Here is a 25266-nt window from a genome sequence, read left to right as displayed (position 1 = left end):
ACTTCTGTTGTCTGGATATAACACGAGAGCAGTTGCCAATAATTCTTCTAATCCTTAAATATCTCAGCAGTGCTTCAAGTTCTCAATTTCTGTATATTTGGTGGCACGGACTCCACCTACACCGTAACCATGAGTCAGAAAAAGTACAATACTTCACAGCTCAAGCAGGGAGAAACTTTTCCTTGTGCATGTGGAATGGTGAAAATACAATTTTTAAACTCCTTTTCGTTGTTAAAAGGGGGAAAATATTTTGACTTCCCATTACTCCTTTACCCTTGGCTGGTGTTATTTCCCTGTTAGGCGAAGGCAAGTTTGAGGTGGTAAAAGTTTACGTAACGTAGCTAAGCATAAACTGCACGTTATGTAAAGATGAAAGCAGCAGGATCAGCGCAGGGACACAAGTCTCACAGTTAGGCCAGCGCAGCCGGTTACCTGACAGCCAGCTCTGTCAGAGGTTTGGTTTGTTCCAGGTTAATGTCATCCGTGCTAAACACGCAACGTTTCAGCGTAGCTCTGCCTCGGCCTCTCCCGTTCCTCATTGCGATGCTTGCCACGGAGGGAACGCCGACTCGCGTGGGAGGCCAGACCCATTTACCCGCCTGCCATCACGCTACAGCACCCATCTCCAACTGGGATGCTGCACGTCACCATCCCATCTCGTTAGCGGCCGGGGAGGGGGAAGGGGGGGGCTGTTTGTCCCGCCACCCCCTGCTATCGCGACGCGGTGGCCCTTGCGGCCCAAACTGCCACGACAAACACCCAAGTCCGACAAACACGAAGCGCCGGCCCCGGGCCCTCTTTCCGTGCTGGGGAAAGCGCCGTGTGCCCCCCGCACCGACCCTTCACCAGGTATCTCCTCCTTCCCCCCCACAACCTCCCCGCCCGGACCCTTCGCTCCCCGGGGGGGCACCGGCCCTGCCCCCGGCTGCTCCCTCAAGCTGGGAGACGCGGTGGCTGCGCGGAGACAAAGGCGGCGGGGAGGTGCGGGCCGGCGGGGGGGAACAAAGAACCCGAAAAACACGAGAAGAGCCAAGAAAGTTGATACCGGCCCCCGCGCCCCCCTGCCCGGTCTCGGCCTGCCCGGCCGCCCCCTCCCGGGGACCTTCGCGGCGAGGGCGGGGGGAACCCGCGGTGACCCGTCCGCGGGAGGGGAGCGGGCCGGGCACCCTGACCCCCACCATCCCCTCACGCCTCCTTCCTGCTCGGCCCCGTTCACCCTGCCCAGCGCCCCCCCCCGGGGCTTCCCTTTAACGCGCGCTCCCGACGGCGGCTCTTCTCTTCCCCCCCCCCCTCCCCGGCACGGCGGCGCGCGGCCTCCAACGGCCCCCGCGGGCGCGCGCCCCATCCCCGCCCGCCTGTCACTTTCCCCCTCCCTGTCTCCTCCCCCCCTCCGCCCGCCCCCCTCGCCGAAAGCGCGCGCGCGCCCCCGCCCACTCACCCCCCCCCCCCCCGTGCCCCTCCCTCGGAGGACCAGCGAGCGCCCGGGCTAATTGGCTGGCGGCGGGGACGCGCGCGCGCGCGGCGCTGGCCGGGCGGGCGGGGGCGCGCGCGCGGCGGAGGCGGGGGCGCGCGTGCGCGCGCGTCGGCGGCGGCTTCACTTCTCTTCGGGCAGTGGGGGCAGCGAGCGGCGGCGGCGGGAGGAGCAGCGGCCGCCGCTGCTGCTGAGCCGGGAGGGGAAGGAAGGAGCGGGCGAGGAGCGGAGCGGGCTGATGACTCAGTGAGCGGCTGCAGCTCCTTCTCAGCCCCGCGCCTGGCCAGAGTCGGGGCGACCCGCGGCGGATCGTCCCGCAGCCTGTGCCCGGCACCAGCGAGAGAGAGAGAGACAGACCGACCTGCGCTCGCCTGCAGGTAGCAGCGGTGTCCCCGTGTCCCCCCCCTCCCCCCTCCGCCCGCCCCGTCCCTCCCGAGGAGCACCTCTGCCCCCCCCCCCCGTCTGCCTCCCTTTCCCCCCGCCCCCCCCCCCCCGTCCCTCGCCATCCTTCCCTCACGGTAGCCACCCCCTGTCGTCCCTCCACTCCCCCTCCCCCCCCCGTTTAACCCTCGCTCTCTATCTTTATCCTTCATCTCCCTTCCACCCCCCGCACCCCCCCGGCGCTGCCTGGTACCCCCCTCCCCCTTCCCGCCCCCCCACCTTGTCATCCCCGGCCGTGCCCTTTCTTAACAACAGTCCCGGCCGCCCCCCGCCACCTCGGCATCTCTGCCGCCGATTCATCACCCCCCTCCCACCCCCACCCACCCCCCCCCCCCGGCTCCATCCATCCATCCGCTCATCGTTCCAGCCTCCATTGCTCCTCCGCACCCCCACACCCCTTCGACAACTCTTCCGTGTCCATTTGTCCTGCTTGCCCCGCTGCGGGCGGCAGCAGCGGCCACCCCGCTTCTCCCCGCCTCTACCCCTCCTCGGACGATCGCCCGGTCCCCGCGGCACTCACTGCGCCCTTGGGTCGCCCCCTCGCTGGGGTACCCCCTGTCGGCCCCCCCGGGGTGCACCATCCCCCTACCCCCCACCCGCCGGAGCGGTGGGCGTCCCGTCCCGGAGCCCCTCGGGGGGTTTTCCCCCTTCCCCCCCGCCACCTCCCCGAGCGCCCCGGGGAGCCCCGCAGCCCAGCCCCCTCCCTTCCCTCATGTGCCCCCGACGTCTTCCTCTCGCAGTCTCCTCTTCCTCCTCCTCCTCCCCCCGGCTGGCTCCTACTTCTCACCCCGGCCCGGTTAGGGGGGTGCGTGTAGTGTTTGTGGGTGCCCATGTGTCCCCCCCGGTACGGCCCGATGCCGCACGCCGGGTCTCCACGACAGGCGGGTCGCCTGTGTGCCCACCCGCGGCGGCAGGGCCGTGGGAGCCCGGGGGTGCCCTCCCCTCCCTCCGGGTGCCCCTCGCAGAGGCGGACCCTTCCCGGCTCCTCCTGCATCTCCTCCGGTGATGTTTTGGTCCTTTTGCCCTTTACGGTTTCTAATGAAGATGAAGTAAGGCGGCTGCTGCTGTTGCTGCTCTTCGTGGACCCTGCAGAAATATTCAATTTATCTTGGCTTATAGGAAATTAAGACCGCTTTAGAAAGACATCATCGCTAGCTCTGCCGCCCTTGGGACCCGTCTGCACGTTGCCAGGATCTCTCTGTCCCTGACTGCTGGATTTTTTTATTTTTTTGGGGGTGGTGGTGTTTGGTTTTCTTTGTCGTGGTTTGGGTTTTTTTCCTTTTGAGGAGGGAGGGGAAGGTGCCAGTGGATATATATGACAGAAGCAAGATCTTTTGAACACTCTTCACTTAGAATTGATAGTTGTAGTTACACTTGTAATCTGTGTCTCTGCTGAATCATCTCACGTTAAGGGAGAGACTTTTAAGTCTCCTTTTGCTCCCTCCCTTGTACCCTCTGCTCATTTTTCTCAGCAGAACGGCAGGGAGGTTAGCAGCCCTCGTCTGAATGTAGAATAGCCTGGCAGCCAGGGACCTGGCCATCGTGTGTCTTTCCTCTCACTCCGTGTGACAGTTGCAAACACACTCATGGCTGTCCAGTTTCAAGGAGTATCTTGTATTTCTTTCTCTGTGTTTGTGGCAGTGAAATGTTTTCCTGACAGTGTCATCTCCTCAATTCATTATTTTTTTTTCTTCCATTGTCTTACTTGTTCGTGTGTTTGTTTGTCTTTTAAGTTTGGCCACGTTTGAAGTGTCTGACTTCAGGCCCTTTAAAACACACTTTTACTGCAATATTGAGCACCCCTTGAACTATGCAAAATTCCTAAAATTGCAGGCATCTTGAGGAGAGGGCATGGAAAAAAACTGCCTGCATGTCAGAAAGGGGAGCAGAGAAAGAATTGGAGAGGAAAAAAACCCAAGAAACTAGCCAGACATCAAATGACAGATTTAAGCATTTTCCTGTTGTAAATGCTGGCGTTACATGTTACAGTAATTATATGCTCTGGGCTACTGTTACAGTGTTTGTCTGCTGGATAGTAACCTGAACTTATGAAGTGAATACTGTTGTTTTTGGATAATAGTAATATTTATAGCCAAGATTATTCACAGCAGATGTCCTATGCGCATAGCTTTATTAAATATGCTTTTAACTTTCTGGCTTGCAGTATTAAAGCCTATGGTCATTGTGAAAAGAATTTTTCTCTTTAAAATTAGATGTATTAAGCAAAGATCAGAACTAAAATCTAAATAAAGGCCATCAAAAGTGTTATAAAAAAAGATTAGATTGTATTCTAGCTATATGTAGAAGCAAAAAAAAGTCTTTTATAAAAGACTTATAAAATAGTCAAAAAATTATCAAAGTAGTATTATAGTTATTAAATACATATTTTGACTTGTCAGAATACAATACTTCCGTGTTTCAATACCTCTAAATCTTCTGTTGCTTTTATCTTAACATCTGACAACCAGATGTAAACATCTAAACATTAACCTGTGTAAATATATGGATTATGTTAAATATAATGTTGCAGCTGTTCCGTAGGAAAAATTGTTCTCTAAGAATGAACAATTTTTGTACTTTAATTTTGGGATGCAAACTACACATTATTTCAATTACTTCAATGAGCAGGCTAGGTGTTGTGTTTTTATATACATTTATATATTCTTTTCCATAATAAAATCCGAAATGTAGCTTAAGCCGATTAAGGTAAACCTAGTCACATATCCATCACCTGCTATTACTTGCTATTTCTTTATTTCTTTTGGCATTTAAACATTTTGAAGCGATGCCATACTTCCGGATTTCTCTTTCAGTGTAGCTTTACAAATTAGACAGAAAAGATCTAATTCCTCCTGAAGTTAGCTGCATTGTATCAATAATGCCTGAAAAGATTAGCTCTTCCATTCCACGGTATGTACGATTTGGTAGAATTAGATCTTGGTAAGGCTTTTGCAGAAGAGGACTAAATTTATTTTCTTACATGCAGCTGTAATTAAAACACAGCCTTTTTAAAAAGCATCCTTTTTGACATAACCGACATAACCCTGTTGGCGTTGATGTTATTTTACTTTTCCTTTGCTGTCTCTTTCCATAAATACGTGCAGGGAGATGAACTTTGTTTAATCCACTGAATGAGTGTGGTTGAATCTGAGCCTGCAATCTCAGTATTCCCCCCTGTGAGAGTAATAAGACATATAATAGTCAAGGTGAATAGTTTTGTTCTTAATTGTGATGGTGTCTGTACGTAGGTAAGGGGAAAAGCAAGTCAAAGTTCAGAGCAATTTAAAACTCTTTGTGTATGAAAGAGAAATTCTTGATTCAGACAGATTCGATCAGAAAACCACCCAGATATATGGGGATTGCGTGGGTGTAAGCAAGTAACGTTTGGGCCTGTGTGCTTTGAAGGTGGTTCTTTTATTAAAATCTCTAGAGGAGGATATATAAAATATGTATATAAACTACAGGTTTGGAGTTAAAGGAAAAAACCTTCTGGGTTTTGTTGTTGTGGGTTTTTTTTGTAAAATTTTCTAACAGTCATTGCCACCACATATGCTAATTCAGTAAGAGTTTTTCATGGACATCTGCCCTTCATTAGAACAGTTTGAGAAGTCATGACAGCTGTAGCAGTGGGCTTGTAATTCCTCATCTGTCGGCATATTGTTATACTATTTAAAATGAAGGAAGAAATGAAAATAGCTAACTAGTATCAGAAGTGGGCAAATAAAGCATTAACTTGACTTCTGAAACATACTGAGATTTCTTGTGGCTCGTGTTCTCTGACAGCTTTGTTGCCTCATGTTGCCTGAAGAGAATTTGTTGGGGAAAAAACTTCCTTATATCCTCTTGGTAACTTACCGCTCAAGAATCGTACCGTTTTAGTAAATACAAACAGTCCTGTGTTAGTGCCTTTTGGTCCTGTGAGTGTTTCCATCGAGCATGCCAAGATGTGGATTTTGTAATGTGGAAACCCACATTATAGACTTGGAATGAGCCCACAGATTTATTTCGTATGGGATAACAGTTTTTAACGAACTATGCTAGATTTGAACCAGTGGCATAGTGATGAGATAGCGAACTCATGATATTGCCAAGTGGTTAAAAAATACCATTCACAGGGAATGGTATTATACTTGCAGAATTACGTTTCCTGCTTAGCTACAATAACATGCTTTACATATATATAAGGGTTTATTATTTATTTGGTGTGGGGTTTAAAACGACCAACTCCTGTATTATTGTTAAGATGCTTATGGCAAAACTCCTCAGTACTAAGATTACTGAAGTACTGTAACACAGGCATTATGTGTTAAGATGAAGACGTGAATCTCGTGTGTTATTTCCTTAAGGCATGTAAGAAATACGATTGGACAGTTTCTTCCGAAAAAGCTAACTTTTGTTGTTTTGTTTTTTATTCAGTGCATCATCTGCCATGTCTACAGAGGGGCAGAGAGTTGATGATAGTCCGAGCACTAGCGGAGGCAGCTCTGATGGAGATCAGCGTGAAGGTGTTCAGCAGGAACAAGAAAGGGAGCAAGTTCAACCCAAGAAAAAAGAGGGCAAAATATCAAGCAAAACGGCTGCTAAGCTGTCAACTAGTGCTAAAAGGTACGGTGTTCTTTCTGGCTGTTTATTTTCCTTTCTCTTTTTTTCAGCTGGCCATCAGATGTATGTATTGACTGAGTGTATTAATTTTCTTATTGTTTTATTATAACACTACTATGTCAGTGTAATAGCCTTTTGAGACTGGTCACAATAATGAGACCTGTATGCTTTTTTCCTTTCTTTGACAGATTGGTTCTTTCACATGGTTTTAATAGTAGCTTGCATGATAAAAGCTGACATTTTTTTATTGCTAGTAAAACTCAGACAGTTTTGTAGCCTTATAAAATATATCTCTGTATGTGTATATATGACTGATGTTGAAACTTGTCAGTGTAACTTACAGTTAATTAACCATAAACATTTCAGACAGTTCAGTAACTCAGCATGTTAGGACTACCGTAATACCTATTGCTGTAAAGTACTGCGTTTCCTTTTCCCAGATGGTCAGGTCAGAAATATTTGAGTGAACAACAAATACATGCTGGTTTCATTACTTTAAACGGTGGTCTGGTTTAATACCCATTTCTTTTCCTTCTCTTTTTGTGCTTGAGAGGAAAGGTGGGTTTGTAGAATAGCTATTTAAATTATTCTATGCTATCATGTCAATCTCCAGATAACGATTGTCTTGCTTGGACCTGACAACAGGAATTTACAGCTTAGTGTTGCTCCATTAGTACACGTAGGGGTGTTAGTCTAGGCAACAGAATTCAAATAGGATTATAGTGATTGAAGTTAAAAAACACTTCTAAAATAATCTGACAAGAGACCAATTCTGCAGGCTGTCTTGATGCAGAATTACCAAATCCTGTTTCTTTGCTAATTCAAGGCCATGCAAAGTACAAGAAAAAACATTAGAGTTGTGCCACTATGGTGCGGTGGTAAAGGAGAAGCATCAAGGCCCTATTGCCATAATTTATAACATATGCATGTAGTAGTAGTCCCTAGATACCAGTATATAAACCTGTGTGTACATCTCTTCAGGATCCAAGTCTTTTTCTTGGCTTAATCTGTCCCTTACCATTTACATACTTTTCTGAACTGAAGTCTATTATGTCTTTCCAGTGAGGTATTGTCATGTTTTTCTTCTGCCATAGACACCTTCCTTACAGCTAGCCTGCCTTCCTTTTTGTTTCTTCCCTGGTGAAATGTTGTGAATTGTGAAGACCCATTCCTACTATGACGCTATTAGGAGATTACCGAGTCATATCATTTACAGGATGGCCAGCAAAGCCTGTCCATGTTTTCTTTTATGACTAAAAGGAAAAAAATAAATAGCTTTAATTTCAGACCATGATGTTATTCATGTAGTTAATCCTCACAGCCGTTATGGTTTCTGGCCTTCTTCTCTTTTGTCTCCTTCCTGCTATTGTTCTTTTTTAAATATTAGGAATATGGGACTAGCTGTGACTTCTAAGGTCATAAAAACCTAGTTTTTAACATCTTTAGAAAAGAGTCTGTGTGTCCTGAACTTTGTACTATGCCTAATGTAATGACGCCACAATTCTGACGAGGGCCTGCGGACGCTATCCAATTAAAAAATTAATAACGATATGTCAGAAATTGGTCTATTAATCTTAGCTTTGTATCTTCAAAGCTTAGAGCTTTTATCAACATGCGTTTCACAGTGATAAAAATTACTTCAACCTTTTAAAGTTTAATCATATCTGCTTATGGTTCTGCTGAAACTAATTATGCCAGTTGCTGACATCAGTACGTTTGCCAGTTAGACTCTAAAGCCAGTTTCACATGTGTACTAATATTGAAGGAAAGCCTTTGATTATGCATTTTAAAAGCTGAGATGATTTATAAGAGTTCTGTAGATATGTGCACAATAAGTAATTTTTTTTGAAAAAAGATGTATTTTAGGAGTGCTGATTGTCATAGCACTTTGTGGAAGGATCACAACAACAGTTTTTATAGTAACAGAGTATTTTAATAGTATCATGATTTTTTTATAATTCTTTTTTTTTTTTGTATTCAGTATTTTGTCACTGGGATTACATTTCTACAAACATTCTTAATCTGGCCAGGTTTTCATATTACAGGTTTTGTTTCTTTGCTTTTTAATTAAAATTAAGAAATTTTAAAAATTTAATCAAAATCAGCAATGCCTCAAGAAAGGAAAATCAGAAATTAAAGTAGAGGGGGGAAAAAAAGGAAAGCAGTAACATGAAGGCAGGAAAATGGCAGAGTCCTCAATACGTGATAAGTATTACAGAAACTGTCTGCATAAAGTATCGTCATAGTAATATTATTATTTTTGTTCTTTACAAGTGGAAAAATAGTGCAGGAATAAGGCTATACTCCTTCAGGGGTAAATTTATTCTTGACCATGTTAAAAAGTGATCTTTTAAAAATTGAAATAAATTGAAGTAATTTAGCTGTCCTGGCGAAAAAAGACTGAATATATGCTTAGCAACTCTTTCATTTTCTAGCTTTTGAATTCTGTGGGTTTGTGTGGCATTACTCTAAAGTCACAATAATCTTCACTTAAGTGTTTCACTATGCGATTCCCTCTAACAACTCCATTATAGTTAAAGGATTTAACTCTGCTAAAATCAGTAAAAACCCCAAACAACGGAGTGCACCATAGTTGCGGCTTTGGTCACGATTCCTTAATTCCTGTTTAAAGCCGAGAACACCAGCAAGTTAACGTAGCACTGAAGCTGAAGCCGCAGACTGCAGACTTGATTCTAACCTGAGTTTGGAAGTCATGTTTTCTCACTTGGAAAGCTTTTTCATGCATATGGAATTGTAGTCACAGTACTTCTGGATTACATTATGATACCTACGGTATATCTTGGATTAGAATGAAGATTTGTGCATCTGTATTTGGAATACTTCTGGTTTTTATTTGTATGTTTTTGTAGTCAATTAGATTTAAAGAATTTTCAGTAGCATTAGGTTTTATATAAAACAAGATTTAGCAGTATGCTGACTTCTGCTTGTGTAAAAGTAAACTGCTACCATGTCTTATGTATGCATATATTACTCCTGCAGCTTACTGCTTTCTGAAACGATCTGATTATGGAGGCTATATGAAAGCACTTTAATTCGTATTTGAGTAAGATTTTTAAGATAGGGAGTTTCTTCTGTTAGCATTGCATGAAGAAGGCAGAATGCCATCACACGCTGTCCTTCTCTGTTAATACTTTTAGGACTAGCTGCTATACAGGGGTAATAGCTTACAGCATATGTCATATACAGTGCACTGGTCCTTCAGTTTTTTTTCACCCGGAGGGCATCACCTTAAATAGCAACCTTTCTTACCTAACATGTCAAGATTGAGAAACTCACTGCATATCACAATTACAGTTCAGACACGGAATTGAATTGCTGTCCTTGAAAACAGCAGGCATCTTGTTACCTCTTAAGTAGCAAATCTTAGCATGACCTTTGAATTGAGAGAAGTGTAACCATTCTTGGCTGACAGTAGCTCAACAAATAAATGTATTGTTTTGCTTGGCTCCTGAAGTTGATAGTTGAAAATCTGTCAACGTCTGTGTCCAGTCTTGGATTTTTTTTTATAACTATCTGTGCCTACAATGAATTGTGAACTTTAAAACTTTAGTTGTAACCTTTGCCTTTCTTTATTGAAAGAAGTTACAACCTTAAGGAGTAGCAAATAGGTAATGGATTAAATTTATTGTAAATTCAACAAAATAAAAATTAGCTTTTTTCCCCCCTTCTCTTTTTCTCAGAGAAGTTTATCACAGCACTATTTTCAAGGAATCTGGGAATTATATTCAGCATGTTGAATATGACGGCAAAATATGGAGTGCTGCTTCTTATAAGAAATATCCTTGTCATTTATTGTGCATCTAGCATGGAGGCGAGAATATTTCTTTTCCTCCAACATGAATCTAAACATCTTTAGATCAGTTTCCTGCTCAGTCACAGTTTATATAAGATTGAAATACATAACAGTGGTTGCATTTCTTAGTATTTTCTAAATAGCATATTCTTCAGAATGGTCTATTTGTTCACCAGGCTTTTATGGGTAAAGAGGCATGTATTTTAGAAAAGTAGACATGATAAAAATACCTCATTGTCATATAGTCCTTTATTTTGCCTCTTTTCCTATTAATCATATTGGGAAATTCTCTGACATGTTCAGTTCTCTCTTAGCTTTAGAGAACTTTTAACTGTTTCATGAAGGAAACAACACTCAGTCCCCCTAGGCTTGGAACAGTAGTAAATATGTGTCTGTGAGAATTAATAATATTTGAAATCCACAATGTACTTTCATGCTTCTGAATTTATGGGTAGATTAACCTTTGCACTATAACTGGAAGGCAGCTATGTTTGTTCTTTTCTGTTAGTAAAATGGAGGGGTAAAATATTTTTATGTGTTTGTGTATATATGTATATGAGAGACAGAGAGGTCAAATGACTTCTCTGAGACCAAACAAAGATTATCAGATCTGACATTGCAAATTAAACGTCCTATGTGTACAGCCCAGGGCTTTGATTACTAGCAAGGGCTTTTCCCCCTGCCATCACCCCACTCCCCACTATATAGTAAACCGGTATGTCATTAGTTTAAATATAAACCAGATATATATAATGATTTTAATTTGGCCTCTCTGACATAGCTAAACATAACTAGTGGGGCAGAAGATCCAAAGAAAGAGATGCCAGAAAGGACCCTGCAAAAAATGTTTTGTTGCCAGAGGCCACATGTTCTTGCGGTGAACCCTCTGTGGTCAGCGAAGGAAATGAGGCACATCCTCTCCTATGCCAGATTCTGAGGGCAACTCAATGGAGATATGAAACAAGTGCCAGGGCAGTGGAATAACTCGTGCAGACAAAGGCCAGCTTGCACATTGGAGGTCTCTATCAGTGCAAGGCGCTCTGGGACGTTGTCTGACGATTTAATTGTAACTTTGAATGCTGTGCCATGTGAATAAGCTATGGCGTCTCAGCTGCTCTACAGAAGCTGGTTATGAACGTGCTCTCAGCATGAATGCAAGGTAAATTAAGGTTGCAACAAAAGGGGTGTAAGGTATACATTAATTTTAGTTTGGGATGCCACAGAGCAGGAGGATAAACACAGACAACTTGCTGCAGAACAACTGATGGACAGTATCGTATTGGTATGTTGTATCTTGTTTGTATAAAAATAATCATGAATGAAACATCTCTTTCTTAGATGCTTGCAAAAGCAATTAGGACTTTTGAACATAAATAGAAAGTACCATCTGATCAATTTTTATCGCTCAAAGTTGAAAGGTATTTTGTTCTTCTTTGCTCAATCACAGAAAAGCTTGAAAAAGGACCATTTTAGTGCTCTCGGCACTGGAAGGTAGAAATTTTGGGTTGAACTAGAATAGAAGGAGAAAAGGAGAGAGCTCTGTACACCCTTTTGTTTTCAGAATGGAAGGGACATGGGCTAGGATTTAGGAGGAAGAATATAAGGTTTTTGATCTAGGACTTAAGCTGCACTTGTCAATCCATTCTTGATGCGTCTCGGACTCATCGTAGTGCAGTGAAATATTAGCTGCTCTTACTGATATTTGTAAAGCAAAGGAGTAATCTCTGCCTCTATAGAAGTTCAATGCCATCATTCTGTAACTTCCCAAAAGGCAGAAAAAGCAAAACAACACATTAAACATGAAATTGAAGATTCCATGCTATGTAGGTTTTCTATTATTCGAATTTGTGATAGAATACTTTTCAAAAACACAGTAGAAATTTGTCATATACAGAAGAAATATTTTAAGCAGCTCCCACGCTTGCAAGATCTCCCTTCTAAAAGGTGTGAACTGTTAGGCTTTTTTAAATGGAGTAACTTTTTAAAAGCAACATGTTCATTGTGTTTAGGCTTCACCGATTGGATTTTCCCTTTTAAAAAATGTGGTGGATTTTCAGCGTTACTACAATGACTTGCTGCAAATATTGATTAAGCAGCCCGTGCCTGTATTTTTAAAAGAAAGGAATGATATTTATTGGGGAAATTGGATGTACTGGAGATGCAAATATTTCAATGAGTAGAAAAAGCAAATAAACATTGAATTTCTCCCCCTCTACAGAAGTAACTAGTGTGTGTGTGTATGTATGGAGTGCATAGAGGTTAAAAGAAAAGCTAAGCATCTGAAAGAGTGTTTTTATCTTTTCAGTGATGTCGGTGGTCTAATAAATGATTATTACCTCTACCTATAAATCTTGCCCACGTGTGTCCTAATTATTTCAGACTGTGAATGATAAAGGATTAGGGTTTCTCTACTTCCTTTGGTTCATTTACTCATTATAGCCATAAAATCAACTCATAGTGGCATAAGGGGAATTTTGATAGTGGCTGTGAGACTCCTTAGCATGTAAGATTGTGTTTGGATCTTAACATATAGAGAATCAGACTGCTCATTTTTATGTTATATATGCCAATGTAACTGAATGTTTATTTTGATAAACCATTTTCTTTGCTTGTGTGCAAAATGGGTGGCAGTCATTTTTAACAAGATATGTGTGTACTTCAGGTCAGGCCTGAAATTTTGGGTTGTGGCTTTAGCATGCATCTCAGGAATTTCAGTGGTATTATTGTGCAGGTTTTCTTTCTTAGTGTACGGAATAACAGGAATAGCAGTTTGCTCCTGTACGTGAAATCCCATGAAGGAGATGGGAAGAAGAAAATACTGAGGGTACATTTAACTGTTTTTCTTTTCCTTCCTCCTTCTAAATGTTAATGTTTTTGCACTGAAGTAGACTTTGGAAAAGCCCTGGGTATAGTTTATAGGTAAGGTGGCCATTGCAGTCCTGCTTATGGCATCATACTCTGGCAAGTCTTTGGGAACTGTAACCTCCTACAAGTTCCTTTGGGAACTCTGTAAACTCCTACTCTGCATGTTTAAATTTCTTCAGAGGCAGATATACTGGTTCTCATGTAGACACTGGTATAACGGAAAAAAGCCTGTATTGCCAGATGTGGCATAGATCAGGAAATCAAGTACTTGGCATGGGATCATCAGCCTGGGAATACCCAGAAATCCTTAACAACAAAATTGCTCTGCCTGGAAGAAGACCTCCAGCAGGATGCCTGTAACGAGTTCAGTACTGCTGGGATCTGTGCTGGAGACCTGCCCAGCTTCACGTCTTCATCGGTGACCTGGAGGATATGGCAGAGCGCGCTCTCAAGTTTGCAGATGACAGCAAGTTGGGGGGGAGCAGTTGGTACACACAGGGGCAGGGCCACTGCTCGGAGAGACCTCCAAGCAAGAGTTGAAAGGGAACTTGTGAAATTCAACAAGGAGAAACGTAACATCATGCATGTGGGAAGGACTAATCCCACATAATGATGCAGGCTGGGGGGCAGCTCTGCCGAGAAGGACGTGGGGGCCCTGGCAGACAGCAAGCTCGAGGTGAGGCAGCGACGAAGACTGACTGCCTTCTGGGCTGTATTAACAGGAGCATAGTCAGTAGGTAACGTGATTTATCTCCCTTTGCTCAGCCCTCATTAGATTGCATCTGGAATAATGTGTACCCGATTTTGGGCCCCCCAGTGCAAAGATGACACACGTTGGAGCAGGTCCAGCGGCAGGTCCCCAGCCTGACCAGGTTGCTGGAGCAATTCCCTTTGAGGACAGGCTTTGGAGGGACCTGTTAGCAGCCCCTCGATACTCAGGAGGAGATTATGGAGAAGACTGGGATGGGCTATTTCCAGGAGGCTGAGACAACTATTCTCTGAAGCTGGCTTTTTTGCCCTGCCAGTACAGAATACCTTAAGAAGTTAAGTATTCTGGTGAGCAAGAGCTATGAGGATGTCGTATTTAACCTTAGCTGGCAACTAAACACCACGCAGCCGCTCGCTCACTCCCCCCAGTTGCAATGGGGGAGAGAATCAGAACAGTAAAAGTGAGGAAAAACTTGTGGGTTGAGTTAAAGACAGTTTAATAGGTAAAGCAAAAGCTGTGCATGCAAGCAAAGCAAAACAAGGCATGCATTCACTACTGCCCGCTGGCAGGCAGGTGTTCAGCCATCTCCAGGATATCAGGGCTGCATCACATGTAATGGTTACTTGGGAAGAGGAACACCATAACTCTGAACGTTCCCCCTTCCTTCTTCCCCCAGCTTTCTATACTAAGCATGACATCATATGGTATGGAATAGCCCTTTGGTCAGTTGGGGTCAGCTGTCCCAGCTGTGTCTCCTCCCAACTTCTTGTGCATCCCCAGCCTACTCGCGAGTGGGGCGGTGAGAGGAGCAGAAAAGGCCTTGATTTTGTGTAAGCACTGCTCAGCAATAACAAAAATACCTCTGCATTATTAATACTGTTTCCAGCACAAATCCAAAACATAGCCCCATACTAGGTACTATGAAGAAAATTAACTCTCCCGCAGCCAAAACCAGCACAGAGGCGTGGAGGCAGAGGGGAAATAGAGAAGGAGGGTATATGAGACATTTAATTGTTGTGTGAGCAAAGGCACTGAGAGCCCCGACTTACAGAAAAGTGGGATTTTTGATTTGCCTGCTCATGGTGTAATTTGTCCCAAATTGGAGGCTTGTTTTTCAGAAGAGATTTGATTTTTAGTTCAATGTTTTCTTGAGCAGTTTCATGAAACCTTATAGCATCAGCTTTCCATCATAAATTGTAAGAATTATATTTTATTATTATTGATTGCTATAGAAATGTTCATAAAGTTGAAAGAAATATATTGCAAAAAAGTTCTGATAATATTTTTTTTTTTCTCTTAAGAATTCAGAAAGAACTTGCAGAAATTACATTAGACCCTCCTCCAAACTGTAGGTAAGTTCACCTGGATTTTATTAATTTGGAATATGGAAATGGAATATATAGAATTATGGAAATTGCATAGGGGACTGGAGTAAATTTTATCTATTCCTTTGTGCTGATTACTTAGTAATTTTGGAATAAAAGCTGATAGAGTTTGCTTACATACAAGGAATTGATATGACATTCTTCCTGGTAACAAAAATAATGGTAAAAACTGATGAACTCTATGATGCGTTAATAGATACAGGGTAAAAATCAAATCACCCTTCATTTGAGGTATTAAATCAATAGCATTTTGTTTGATTCTGTAAAATGTAATCTTGGTGGCAGTTGCTGGTATGTTTGATTCCTTTTTCTTGCAAATTGTTAACAGACTGTGAATATAATGGAGAAGGAAAAATGTTATAGGCATGAACTATTGTTAATCTTCCGACTGTGTTTCTGGTGATCGATTACGATATTCAGTGGAAACTTCCTGAAATAGAGTATATTGTCGCATAGCCTTTCTAACAATGACTTTGTGCTTGTGTTTTGGTGCTTTTTTTTTTTTGGTCAGGTACGGTTTACTTTCGGTGTGTTTAAAATTGGCTTTGAAATGAGTAATGAGGTAGGCCTAGAAACCCTGGCTCTGCCTGGTGGCCGGGGCCGGTATATAGTTGTTTTCAGATGGCTGTCTCCGGCTTCTTATCTGTCAGCTTGACATATGGGCAGTGCTGGAGCTGGGCCAGGGCTGCACAGCGCTGCTTAAAGGAGCCCCTGCCACCCCATCTCTCGTGCCGAGAGGTCGGGCTCGGTGCAGAGGAATCGCTTCCATCCAGTCCTGCCAACCCCTTTCAACTGATGTGGTTAGTAGGATTCATTCTATTAGTGCAGTAAAAAAGAAAGATTGATAGAAATGGCTGATTGCATGCAGCTTTTATAATGAATCCCAGTACGTTTCAGTATCGAATTAACTAAGCAACTGGTAGTAAAAATGACAGTCAGCTTTATTGTTTTGGTCTCTTGACAAAAGTATGTGTGAGAAAATATTCTAACAAGATTTGATGTGGTTGCGCAGGATCTCAAGATATAAGTCAAGTGGCTATGTACTAAAGCGCTGCGTGGTGAAGTAGCCTTGCAATAATAGCGTTCAAAGAGTATTTCAGTCAATTAGGATGAACAGTTCTTTGCTAGATAAAACATTTTAATAGCTAAGCTGTTCTGTCATACTTACGACTGTGTGCGAGTGTTCCATCACATCAAAGCTGTTTCAAATGGCAGATCTTTACTTAGGTGTTGATGACTGATGCCTATTAGTGGATTGATTTGCTGGGATGAATATAAAACTTCAGTCTGTTGTAGAAGAATGCATAAGTCTTTGAACTGAGTTTAAAAGGCTTATAGTTTTTACAGCAGTGTCATTTGTTCTAGTTTTCTGAATCCTTTCCTTTGTAACAAAGCAGTTGTTTCAGTATACAAGATAGTGTTATTTGATTTTCTTTTGCTAGCAAGTGTAAAGTGAGCATTGGCTGTCTTAGTGGAAAGCCCATTGGTGACTTGCAATTTTGAAAAAAAAAACAAAAACCAACCAAAAGTGTACTGGAGATTTCCTGTTTGTGTGTGTGTGTTTGTTTGGTTTTTTAATTATTTACACTAATGGTAAAATAGCAATAATGTGCACTGCATGATGATGTCTTGCAAAATCAAAAAATTACATCTAACTTGGTGTGTCTGCTGCTTTAACACATTTCTTAAGATTCAGAATTATTTCATGTTGTGATCTTGATAGATAACCATTAGTAGCTTTACTATTAGCAAATATGTTTTTATAGTCAATACGGAATCACTTCATTTAGTTTTATGCTCTGTTGACATAGTCTAAACAGTGTTTTCATTTGAACTTCATCTATTTTCTATTATAGTTAAACATTACAAAATAAATACATCAGCCAGACATGACTCTTCAGCATAATGAGGAAAGACAAGCTATAGTACAGTATTTCTTACCCTAAAGTATTCATATGTCCTTTCTTGGTGTTAGTGAAATTTACATCATTGTTATAACAGGTGTTAGATTTTCTATTTAAAAAGCATATTTCATAAAGATAAGTTCCTTACAGACGTAGGCTACTTGAAATGGTTGTGATTCCAGATAATCTTCACTATGTGTCCTCTTTTATACATAAAATAAATCATGATCGGGCAATAGGAATGTGATAAATCTCAAAACTACATGTCACAGAAGACATGAAGGAAAGCTGTATTATTCGAGAATACTCTCTAAGTAGTTATTTAGGAAACTTCTGATAGGCAGGATATTGAGCTGAGTTGGAATTTAGGTGGAATATTGCAAGGTATGTTGCAGGACTTTCCGTTAACTACAGCAGGCCAAAGCTTCAGGTTTGTCTCATTCAGGAAAAAAACCCAAATGGAACAGTATCTGTAGTACAGTAGCATCCCTTAATGGCATGCTAGGCTACACAGTCGGTACAAGCTCCAAGGGAGTTGCAGCCTCCACTTCTGCAGCAGCTGCAATCTTAACGCTTCCCCTGCCTCATCCCCATGAAGAGAATAGGCTGTATAATCTTCTTGTTTGTCTGGAAGACAAAAAAAGTCTTGCTCACACGTGTGCCTTGTAATTGGCAGATTATCGCTGCTGCGACTTGCAGCATCTTTCCAAAACTGTGGTAAGCTGTGGATTTCAGAGTTCCTATAAAATCTGTCACATTTGGTTTTAAAAGAAGTTTTAATGTTAAAAGAAATCTGAGTCGCCTCCGAATATTCTGTAGTTTGGGTTCTGGGCAATGGAAAGTCCTCTCGACTCCCCAAACTTTGGATCATTCCTTAGGACTGAGAATGTATAGTGTTCTAAGTGTCAAAAAGTTAAGCTGGGGGACATGTGGGAGTTAAGCAGTGGAGTCATTGCTATTTTTGGAGGAAGGCATGTCATAAAAAAGCCTGTTATACTTCATATTTAACAGAAAGAACTGGATGTTTTTTGGTATGTGTTGTGTCCCATCCCTCCCCCTCCCCCTTTACTTTTGTAAAGAGCTGTATTTACTGTCAGAGTCCTGAATGCTAAGCAGGTACATTTGTGTTTTAAATCTGCAGCATTGTGAAATTTTAGTTTGTCAGGAGACAGTATACCTCAATTGTAGACGTTTGCCATGCTTCTCTTCTTTTTCCTCCTCATTGAAACACTGAATCTTGATTGCTAGAAATGTTGCATGTATTGTACCTCTCAGTAGTGCAGAATATACCTTTTCTCATGGGCGATAAAGCGCTCATCTTTAAGTATCATTTTCATACATTGCCTTACTGGAAGAGGAATATCGTGGGGAATTCTTTTAGCTAAAATAACGCCTTTTCAGACTTTCCCATATTTTGGACTGCATCTTGTCTAAGACAATAGATTTCATAGAATACAACTTCTATTGTCAGCATTGTATACTATTTCCCTTCTCACTGGCAAGAGAACAACATCTCTGTGGCAACTTATACCAATTGCTTACATGGGAAAATAATATTTGGAAAGTATTTAATGTATTTTTAGCTTCTTTGAATGTGAACTTAGCAGCTGGAAACAACGAGAGCCAGCACAAAGCGAATAGCAGCTCTCTGTGGACACCACTTGGAGCAATCAAAATTTTCCCATTAAGTCACTGTTGTTCCCCATCTTCCTTCTTCGTGTTTTCTTTTGATGTTCTCTAGCATATTTGTCACCATTCTTCTCTTTTTTGTGTATTTACTCAGAATTCCTTTTATGTGTATGCATTTTACTTCTTTTTCCCTGTAGAAATGTGTGTGATGCTTGAGGCTCAGAAATATGAAGGACTGTGCAGCTTAGTGGGCAAATTGTCTGGTTCCCATTGCAAAACAATCAATTGAAAACCCTGCATGTAGTCTTATCTCTTCCATTAGTTTGGAATCATTGCATTAATTCCTGCTTTCCTTTCTGCAAAATCGAGAAACAACCAACATATCTGATCCTAGTATTTTGCGAGTGAAACTAATCACATTGAAAAGACTTAAAACACGTTTTTTGCAGGGGCGGGGGGTGATGCAGAGAAGAGCCAAGTGTAATGGCAAATTACTCATCTTGGCTTGGGGAGAGAGGTCAGTGTGCCTCATGGATGTCTCTTGTGCTGTTAATGACTGTATGGAGTCCGACGTTCCTGTTCAATATTGCTCTGGCTCGGTTTTTGCTGAAATGGTGGGGTCGTGATCTTTACAGCTCTAAAGGATTATGTGAATTCCATCAATTTAAGTTATTGTTCTTGGGGCCATTTGTTTAAACTCTTGTCTAGTGCTGCTTTAAAGCTAAGGAGATGGCAAAAGCATCAGGAGCAGAAAAAAAATGTTAGCACAATTTCACGGGAAGACCGTGAGGGAGAAGATTGTCAGCCTTGCTCTAAGATGGAGAGAGATAGAGGTGTAGGGACTGAGAGCAGCCGGTACAGCAAGTATCTGTTGTGTTGCCCTGGCCTGCTTGAGTCTCCTTCCCTCTCACTCGAGGAATGTGTTAAGGGAATCTTCCCCTCTTCCCTATGTGTGTGTGCGCACACACACAAGCATGCGGGGCACTCACATAGCTTTCCAACGTGAGCAAAGAGATGCTTTACAGTTTTTCAGACCGTACGCTCACAATGCCAGTTTTACTTGGGGGTGTGTGTGTCTGAATAATCCTGGTTATATATGTTTCTTTAAAATATTTGAATAAATGTGAAAACATTTGGAGAAAGCAGAATAATACTTTTTCCAAATGCAGAATGCAAAACTGATTCCTCTTGGGTGCTGGAATGATTCTGTTTTTAACACAATTTGCTTAACCTAAATTTGCTTCTCATTGGTTAGTCTCCTTAGGCTTGCACAGAGAGTTTACTTAATGATTTTAGTAGCATTAAGTGCTTGCTCAGTAACACTGCATCTGCTTAGGTAGTGTCCACTGCCTGTTTCACTACCATTAGATTGCCTGTTGAGCTCTTTTTAACTCTTGTGCAGAATGCACAGGCTACTTCAGTGAGGTGCCTCTTTGCTCTGTAACAAAAGAAGAAATTTTAGGGTAGCATAGGCACAGAACAGTGTGGCTTTATTTGCTGGTTCCTTCATAAAACTCTGGAAGCACAAAGGGTGATCAGCACCATATGCATGGTTGTCATATCGCTTAGAAGGAGTATGGGAGTATAGTGGCTCCTCTGGCTAAGGAAAGGCTTAATCCTGTTTCTTCTGATGGGGATTTCCCCAGAGGAGGACGTAGGCACAAAATTCAAGTGGAAAAAAACCCCAAGATCTAGCAGTTTAGAATTTTATTTTAAAAGCAACTGTAATCAGTGATTTTGATTGTTTGAGTTAGGGATGCATCGGTCTGTTGCCATAGGCACATGACTGCCATGCATGTGATGCTAATGTGCGAGCAGGATGAAAACCAGAATACAGAATGCTTCCTTTGAATGTTTTACCTTGCAAACATTTCCAACCTCCTTGGTATGAATCTCATGTCTTTTCCCGTTCATTACATTACGTTACCCATGAAGTTTACCTTCTACCTGTATAGGCTTACTTTGATGTGCTGCTAGTTTTCTATAACCTTCCGGAGAAAATGTGACACAGAAAATTGTATATGACTTTGCATGGCTAGGCTTCTTAAGAATTTACACCAAATAACAAAACTTAATCAAAAAGATATGCATAGAAGCAGTTGATATTAAAGTGCAGAATCCTGTTGTTTTTAAATCTATGATGTATCAACATTCATTTGAGGATAAGAATTAATGTAAAATGTATTTGAGTGCTCATTGCAACTGCTTTATTTTTTAATTTTTATTCCCTTTCTGCTTCAAAAGCAACAAGAAACATGTCCCAAAAACATGCAAGTTAACGATCGCACTGGGATTATATCTTATAATAGCAACTACACTATATTTTATCACTTCAGTTAGCTTGCCTGTTTTTTATAACTGGTGGGTTTTTAAAATTTATTACCTTGGTACCTTGAAGTACCTCAGATAAAAAGTGTCAGGTTACTTTTTAATATGTAATCTTTTAATTCCTTCAGCTGTTTTCTTTTAAGACAGTGCAGGACAATGTCACTTGTGCTTTAAGGTCTGAAGCATGTAACTATACTAAACCATTTTTAAAAAATATCTGTTTGTTTTCACTCTAAAAGTGACTCTAGACCTTTCAATGTCATGTTGTTCACAAAGCATCTGTTTTTAAAAAATAACACACAGATGTTTCTTTTCATGGGTCTTCCATGTGTCAAGATGCAGTGCACTTGGAAGGCTATGTAAAACATAGCTGATGTTTCTTTAGTGATCTGATATCTTCGCGAATGTATGTTTGATATGAAAAATTATTAGACAGCACTGAGCTTGCTTTTTTTTTATTGAATAAACTGAATTATGAATATCTACTTGATTCCTTTTCTGCTTGTGGTTGTGGGCTGATATTAGGATTGATTAGATGCAGCACTCAAAAGCTTTAGGATGCATTGCGGGCATTGGTGGCCACAAACCTTGGGTACTTTCATGAAGATGGGAGGGGAAAAAGAATAAAAAAAAAAAAAAAAAAAAAGGCAGTAAAAGGAGCCTGCCTCTGGCTGCTTGCCACAACCGGCAGCTTCACTCACTGATGATGACGTAAGGAACTGGCTGACAACACCCATTAATACCCCCTAGCATAATGATACTTCCCCGTGATTTCTGCCAGTTCTCCCAGTTGTCAAATGATGACAACTCCTCTCTCTGGAGGACTAGAAAAGAGAAAATAGTATTAGAGAAGTATAAGACCACTTCAGTGAGCACTGCATGTGTGCAGATTTGGAAGGTCGAAGGATGCCAGAGAGCATCCCCAAGGGGCAGCTGAAGCAGAGAAATGTGTGGAGATTGGGGCATAAGGAGGGGTTGTGATGATCATTTGCCCCTTTCTTGAAGCAGGAAAGGGCAGAAAAGTGCCCAAAAAGGAGCCTGTGATGGACACGGAAGGGATATTTGCAGTCTGCTTAGTGTAGAACATTAGTAAAGCTCCAGTTTAAATTGCAAGTGTGGGGAAGGTGGAGTGGAGGATTGTAACAAGGGTAAAGAGAAACCCTTTGATGCTTTTAGCATGGGGAATTCTGAAGAAAGACATTTTCTTCCAGTGTTTTCACATCGAGTTGCAGCTGGTCTTTGTAAGTCAGTCTCCTAGGAAGTACAAGGGCAGTCCCCAATGCTTTCAGCTCCAGAATTTTTCAGACTACCTTCCATAGACATTTCTTTTGCCCTCTCCTACATAGCTACACAAAATTGTTGGCTTGGTTTTTTTTTTCCCCTCCTAGGAGCCTGAATTTGGTTTATAACATTAAACTGATATTATATATGCATGTTTTTGTAATCGCCTCAATACAGTCCTCATAAAACACCAAACCAACCCCCCACCATCACCCCCCCCGAAACCCTAAAAGAAGTGTGTTAAATAAACAGTGATTGCCCGCAAGGGAGACAAAACCACGTTGGCCGAGGCTTTGCATCATTTTTAAGAGACTTTGCAAAGAAATATCTAAATGTGTTGCTTTCAAATTTAGTTAGCTATTTCTGTGGGGCTTGTTCCCGATTTTTTTTTTTCTTTTTTTTCCCGAAATGTAGACTAATGTCTTGTGTAAAAACTACATAAGGATAAATTTCTTTACAGAAATTGATAGAGCAGAGTTATTTGAAATTGTGACTGTAGTAGGTACTACTGCACGGAACAAGCAGTCACTGCCATTTCATGGTAATCATGTAAGAAACATGCTTTTATTAGCAACTCATTACCCTTTAGTAAATTACTCATTATTGAATAAATGGGGGAAATGGAAGGTACTTTGTCTGTTGGTTGGGATTGACGGTATTACTGATAATGAAGTATTTTTTTCCTTAAATAAATGGCGCAATCTCAGAAGTGCCTAATGCTGTTGTCTTCAGTACATCCACAGTTGATGAGAATTTAAACTCTGATCTTCCATGTAATACTTAAAAATCGTTTCCTTTTTAAGAAAACTTTTAAAAAGCATCTGACAAATTCATGTTATTTCCTGAATTCTATGTGTACCTCTTATTCCTTCCAAAGAAAAAATAGTGTTTTCTTCTCTCCTTGGAAATCTATTAAAAAAAAATAAAAAGATCAATCTTTCCAAGTTCCAATACCACAATTCTACATCTTTTTAACAGCTGTTAACTTACACACTTTATTATTTTTTTTTGTTTGTTTGTTTTGGCTTTTTTATTGTTGCTGTTTTTGTTTTGTTGCTACATAGGCATGACAGTTTAAGGCAATGCTGTAATTTATCTTTTATTCTTGGTATCCACACAATGTGTACAGATTTACAATTAATAGTCTGAATTTAATGAAATTGTTTTCCAAAATCTCCTGTCAGAAAAGCTGCAGTTTAAGACTAAAAGCCCATGAACTAGTAACAGAGCATACTTTACAGTGTTTCGGAAACAAACTATGAAATTGATCTGGGTGCTGTTTTCTTGTTGTGCAATAAAACTTATTTATGCTGTAGTTACACATTTGCAGCTTTGTTACAAGCTTTTTGGGGTATCTAATTGGCTGCAGCTTTGAATCATATCATAACACATGCCAAATGTTGCTAATTACAATTAAGTTATCTACTTGAAATAATCTTTGTTTTCATTTTCACTGACAATTTATTTTTTTCACTTATTTACATGCCTTTAATTTTTCATTTTAACAGTTCTTGCAGCACTTTAATTTATTTTTGTTTCAAAGCTGTGGAATTGGATTAAACAGGGTTTTTTAAACACTTCCATGTTGCTTGGAAAGAAGCCAGTTACTGTGTGTCGGCTTAATAGAAACCATGCTTAGCAGTGCCTCACATATGGCAGCTCGTGTTTGTGTGGTAAGGCATTATGTATTTTAAATATTACCTTTTATACGATAGTCAAATTTATGCCAGAATCTGAAGTTTCCTCTGATTAATGTTAACAAAAATAGCAAAGAGCCAACTGTTTCTGTTTTTTAGGGAGAAATATGTAATTAAATACATAAATTACTGTCTGCTCTGCACAAAAGCCATATTTATGTGGCCTTTATTAACTTGAGATGCATACTGTGCCCAGAGAAGGCTGTAGGTGAGTGATAATATGCTTTCTTGACACTTTAGCCTTTTAATGTTGTAAATATTGTGGAGGCCAAGATGGTGACTCTGTAGCTAAGACTGGAATATAAGGGTTTGCACTTAATTTAGGAGATTGAGTTACATTTGAAGAATAAGTGGTACACAGTTACAGCAATTACTCTTTCAGTAACACTTGACACAGCTGACAACTTAAAGCTTAAATTTCTCAAGTTTTTTTTTGGATTTGGATGTTGTTTGTTGGTTGGTTTTTTATTTTATTTAAAAGTTAGTATAACCTTAATGAAATTTGGAGCCTTTAAAAGCGTTTGTTCTGGATTGTCTGTAGACATTTCATAATGAAAATTCTTTATCAGAAAATACTATTTTCAGTGGAGAAATAGTGAATAATTTTATTCTTTCAAAATGATTGTCTCATTTTCAGTACAGGTTGTTTTTCTGGGGAGAAGGGCTTTTTATTTCTGCAAGATTTGCTGAAGTTCAATTTAACTTCTGTTTGGTAGGAAATGACAGTAATGACAACTGAAAATATACATCATCAATCTAGTAGAGATTATTATCTTTCTTATTATAACTTTAAAATTGCCAAAGTAAATTCTTTTCTTTCTATGACACCAGTGCAGTATCTTCTGCATCAATCATAATTATATGGGTAATGCATATAAACCTGTAGTAACAAATTGGATTTATTTTACATTTTAAGGTGTTCTAATTCTAAAATGACAAATAAGTGTTTTATTACACTAATTTATTAGTCTGTTTACACATAAGAAGGTAGCACTTAGGACTTCATACTGAAGCTAAATAGAAAAAAAAAAATTTTTTTGAGATAAATACAATATGCTTAGAATAACTATATGGTGTCGACTGTAAGGTCATAGGTGTTATCCAGAGAATTTTAAAATTCTGTATACTCTCGCTATTTGA

General features: G+C 41.0%; 1 protein-coding gene across 2 annotated transcripts in view; it reads left to right on the top strand.

The window, feature by feature from the left end:
- Positions 1 to 769: 769 nt before the first annotated feature.
- Positions 770 to 25266, top strand: part of LOC128905423 (ubiquitin-conjugating enzyme E2 E2) — a 223342-nt gene continuing 198845 nt past the window's right edge. Inside the window, exons 1-3 of one of the 2 annotated variants that reach the window (XM_054191520.1) lie at positions 770 to 849; positions 6329 to 6517; positions 15204 to 15254. In XM_054191520.1, coding sequence (XP_054047495.1) covers positions 6342 to 6517; positions 15204 to 15254 — 227 coding nt within the window. In that variant the 5' untranslated portion in view covers positions 770 to 849; positions 6329 to 6341. Of the gene's footprint in view, positions 850 to 1576; positions 1849 to 6328; positions 6518 to 15203; positions 15255 to 25266 lie in introns of those variants that run through there. The other variant, XM_054191519.1, reaches the window with a different exon arrangement.

This window comes from Rissa tridactyla, chromosome 2, assembly GCF_028500815.1.
Source record: "Rissa tridactyla isolate bRisTri1 chromosome 2, bRisTri1.patW.cur.20221130, whole genome shotgun sequence".
Lineage (NCBI taxonomy): Eukaryota > Metazoa > Chordata > Aves > Charadriiformes > Laridae > Rissa > Rissa tridactyla.
This window is presented reverse-complemented; position numbering and strand designations above follow the sequence as displayed.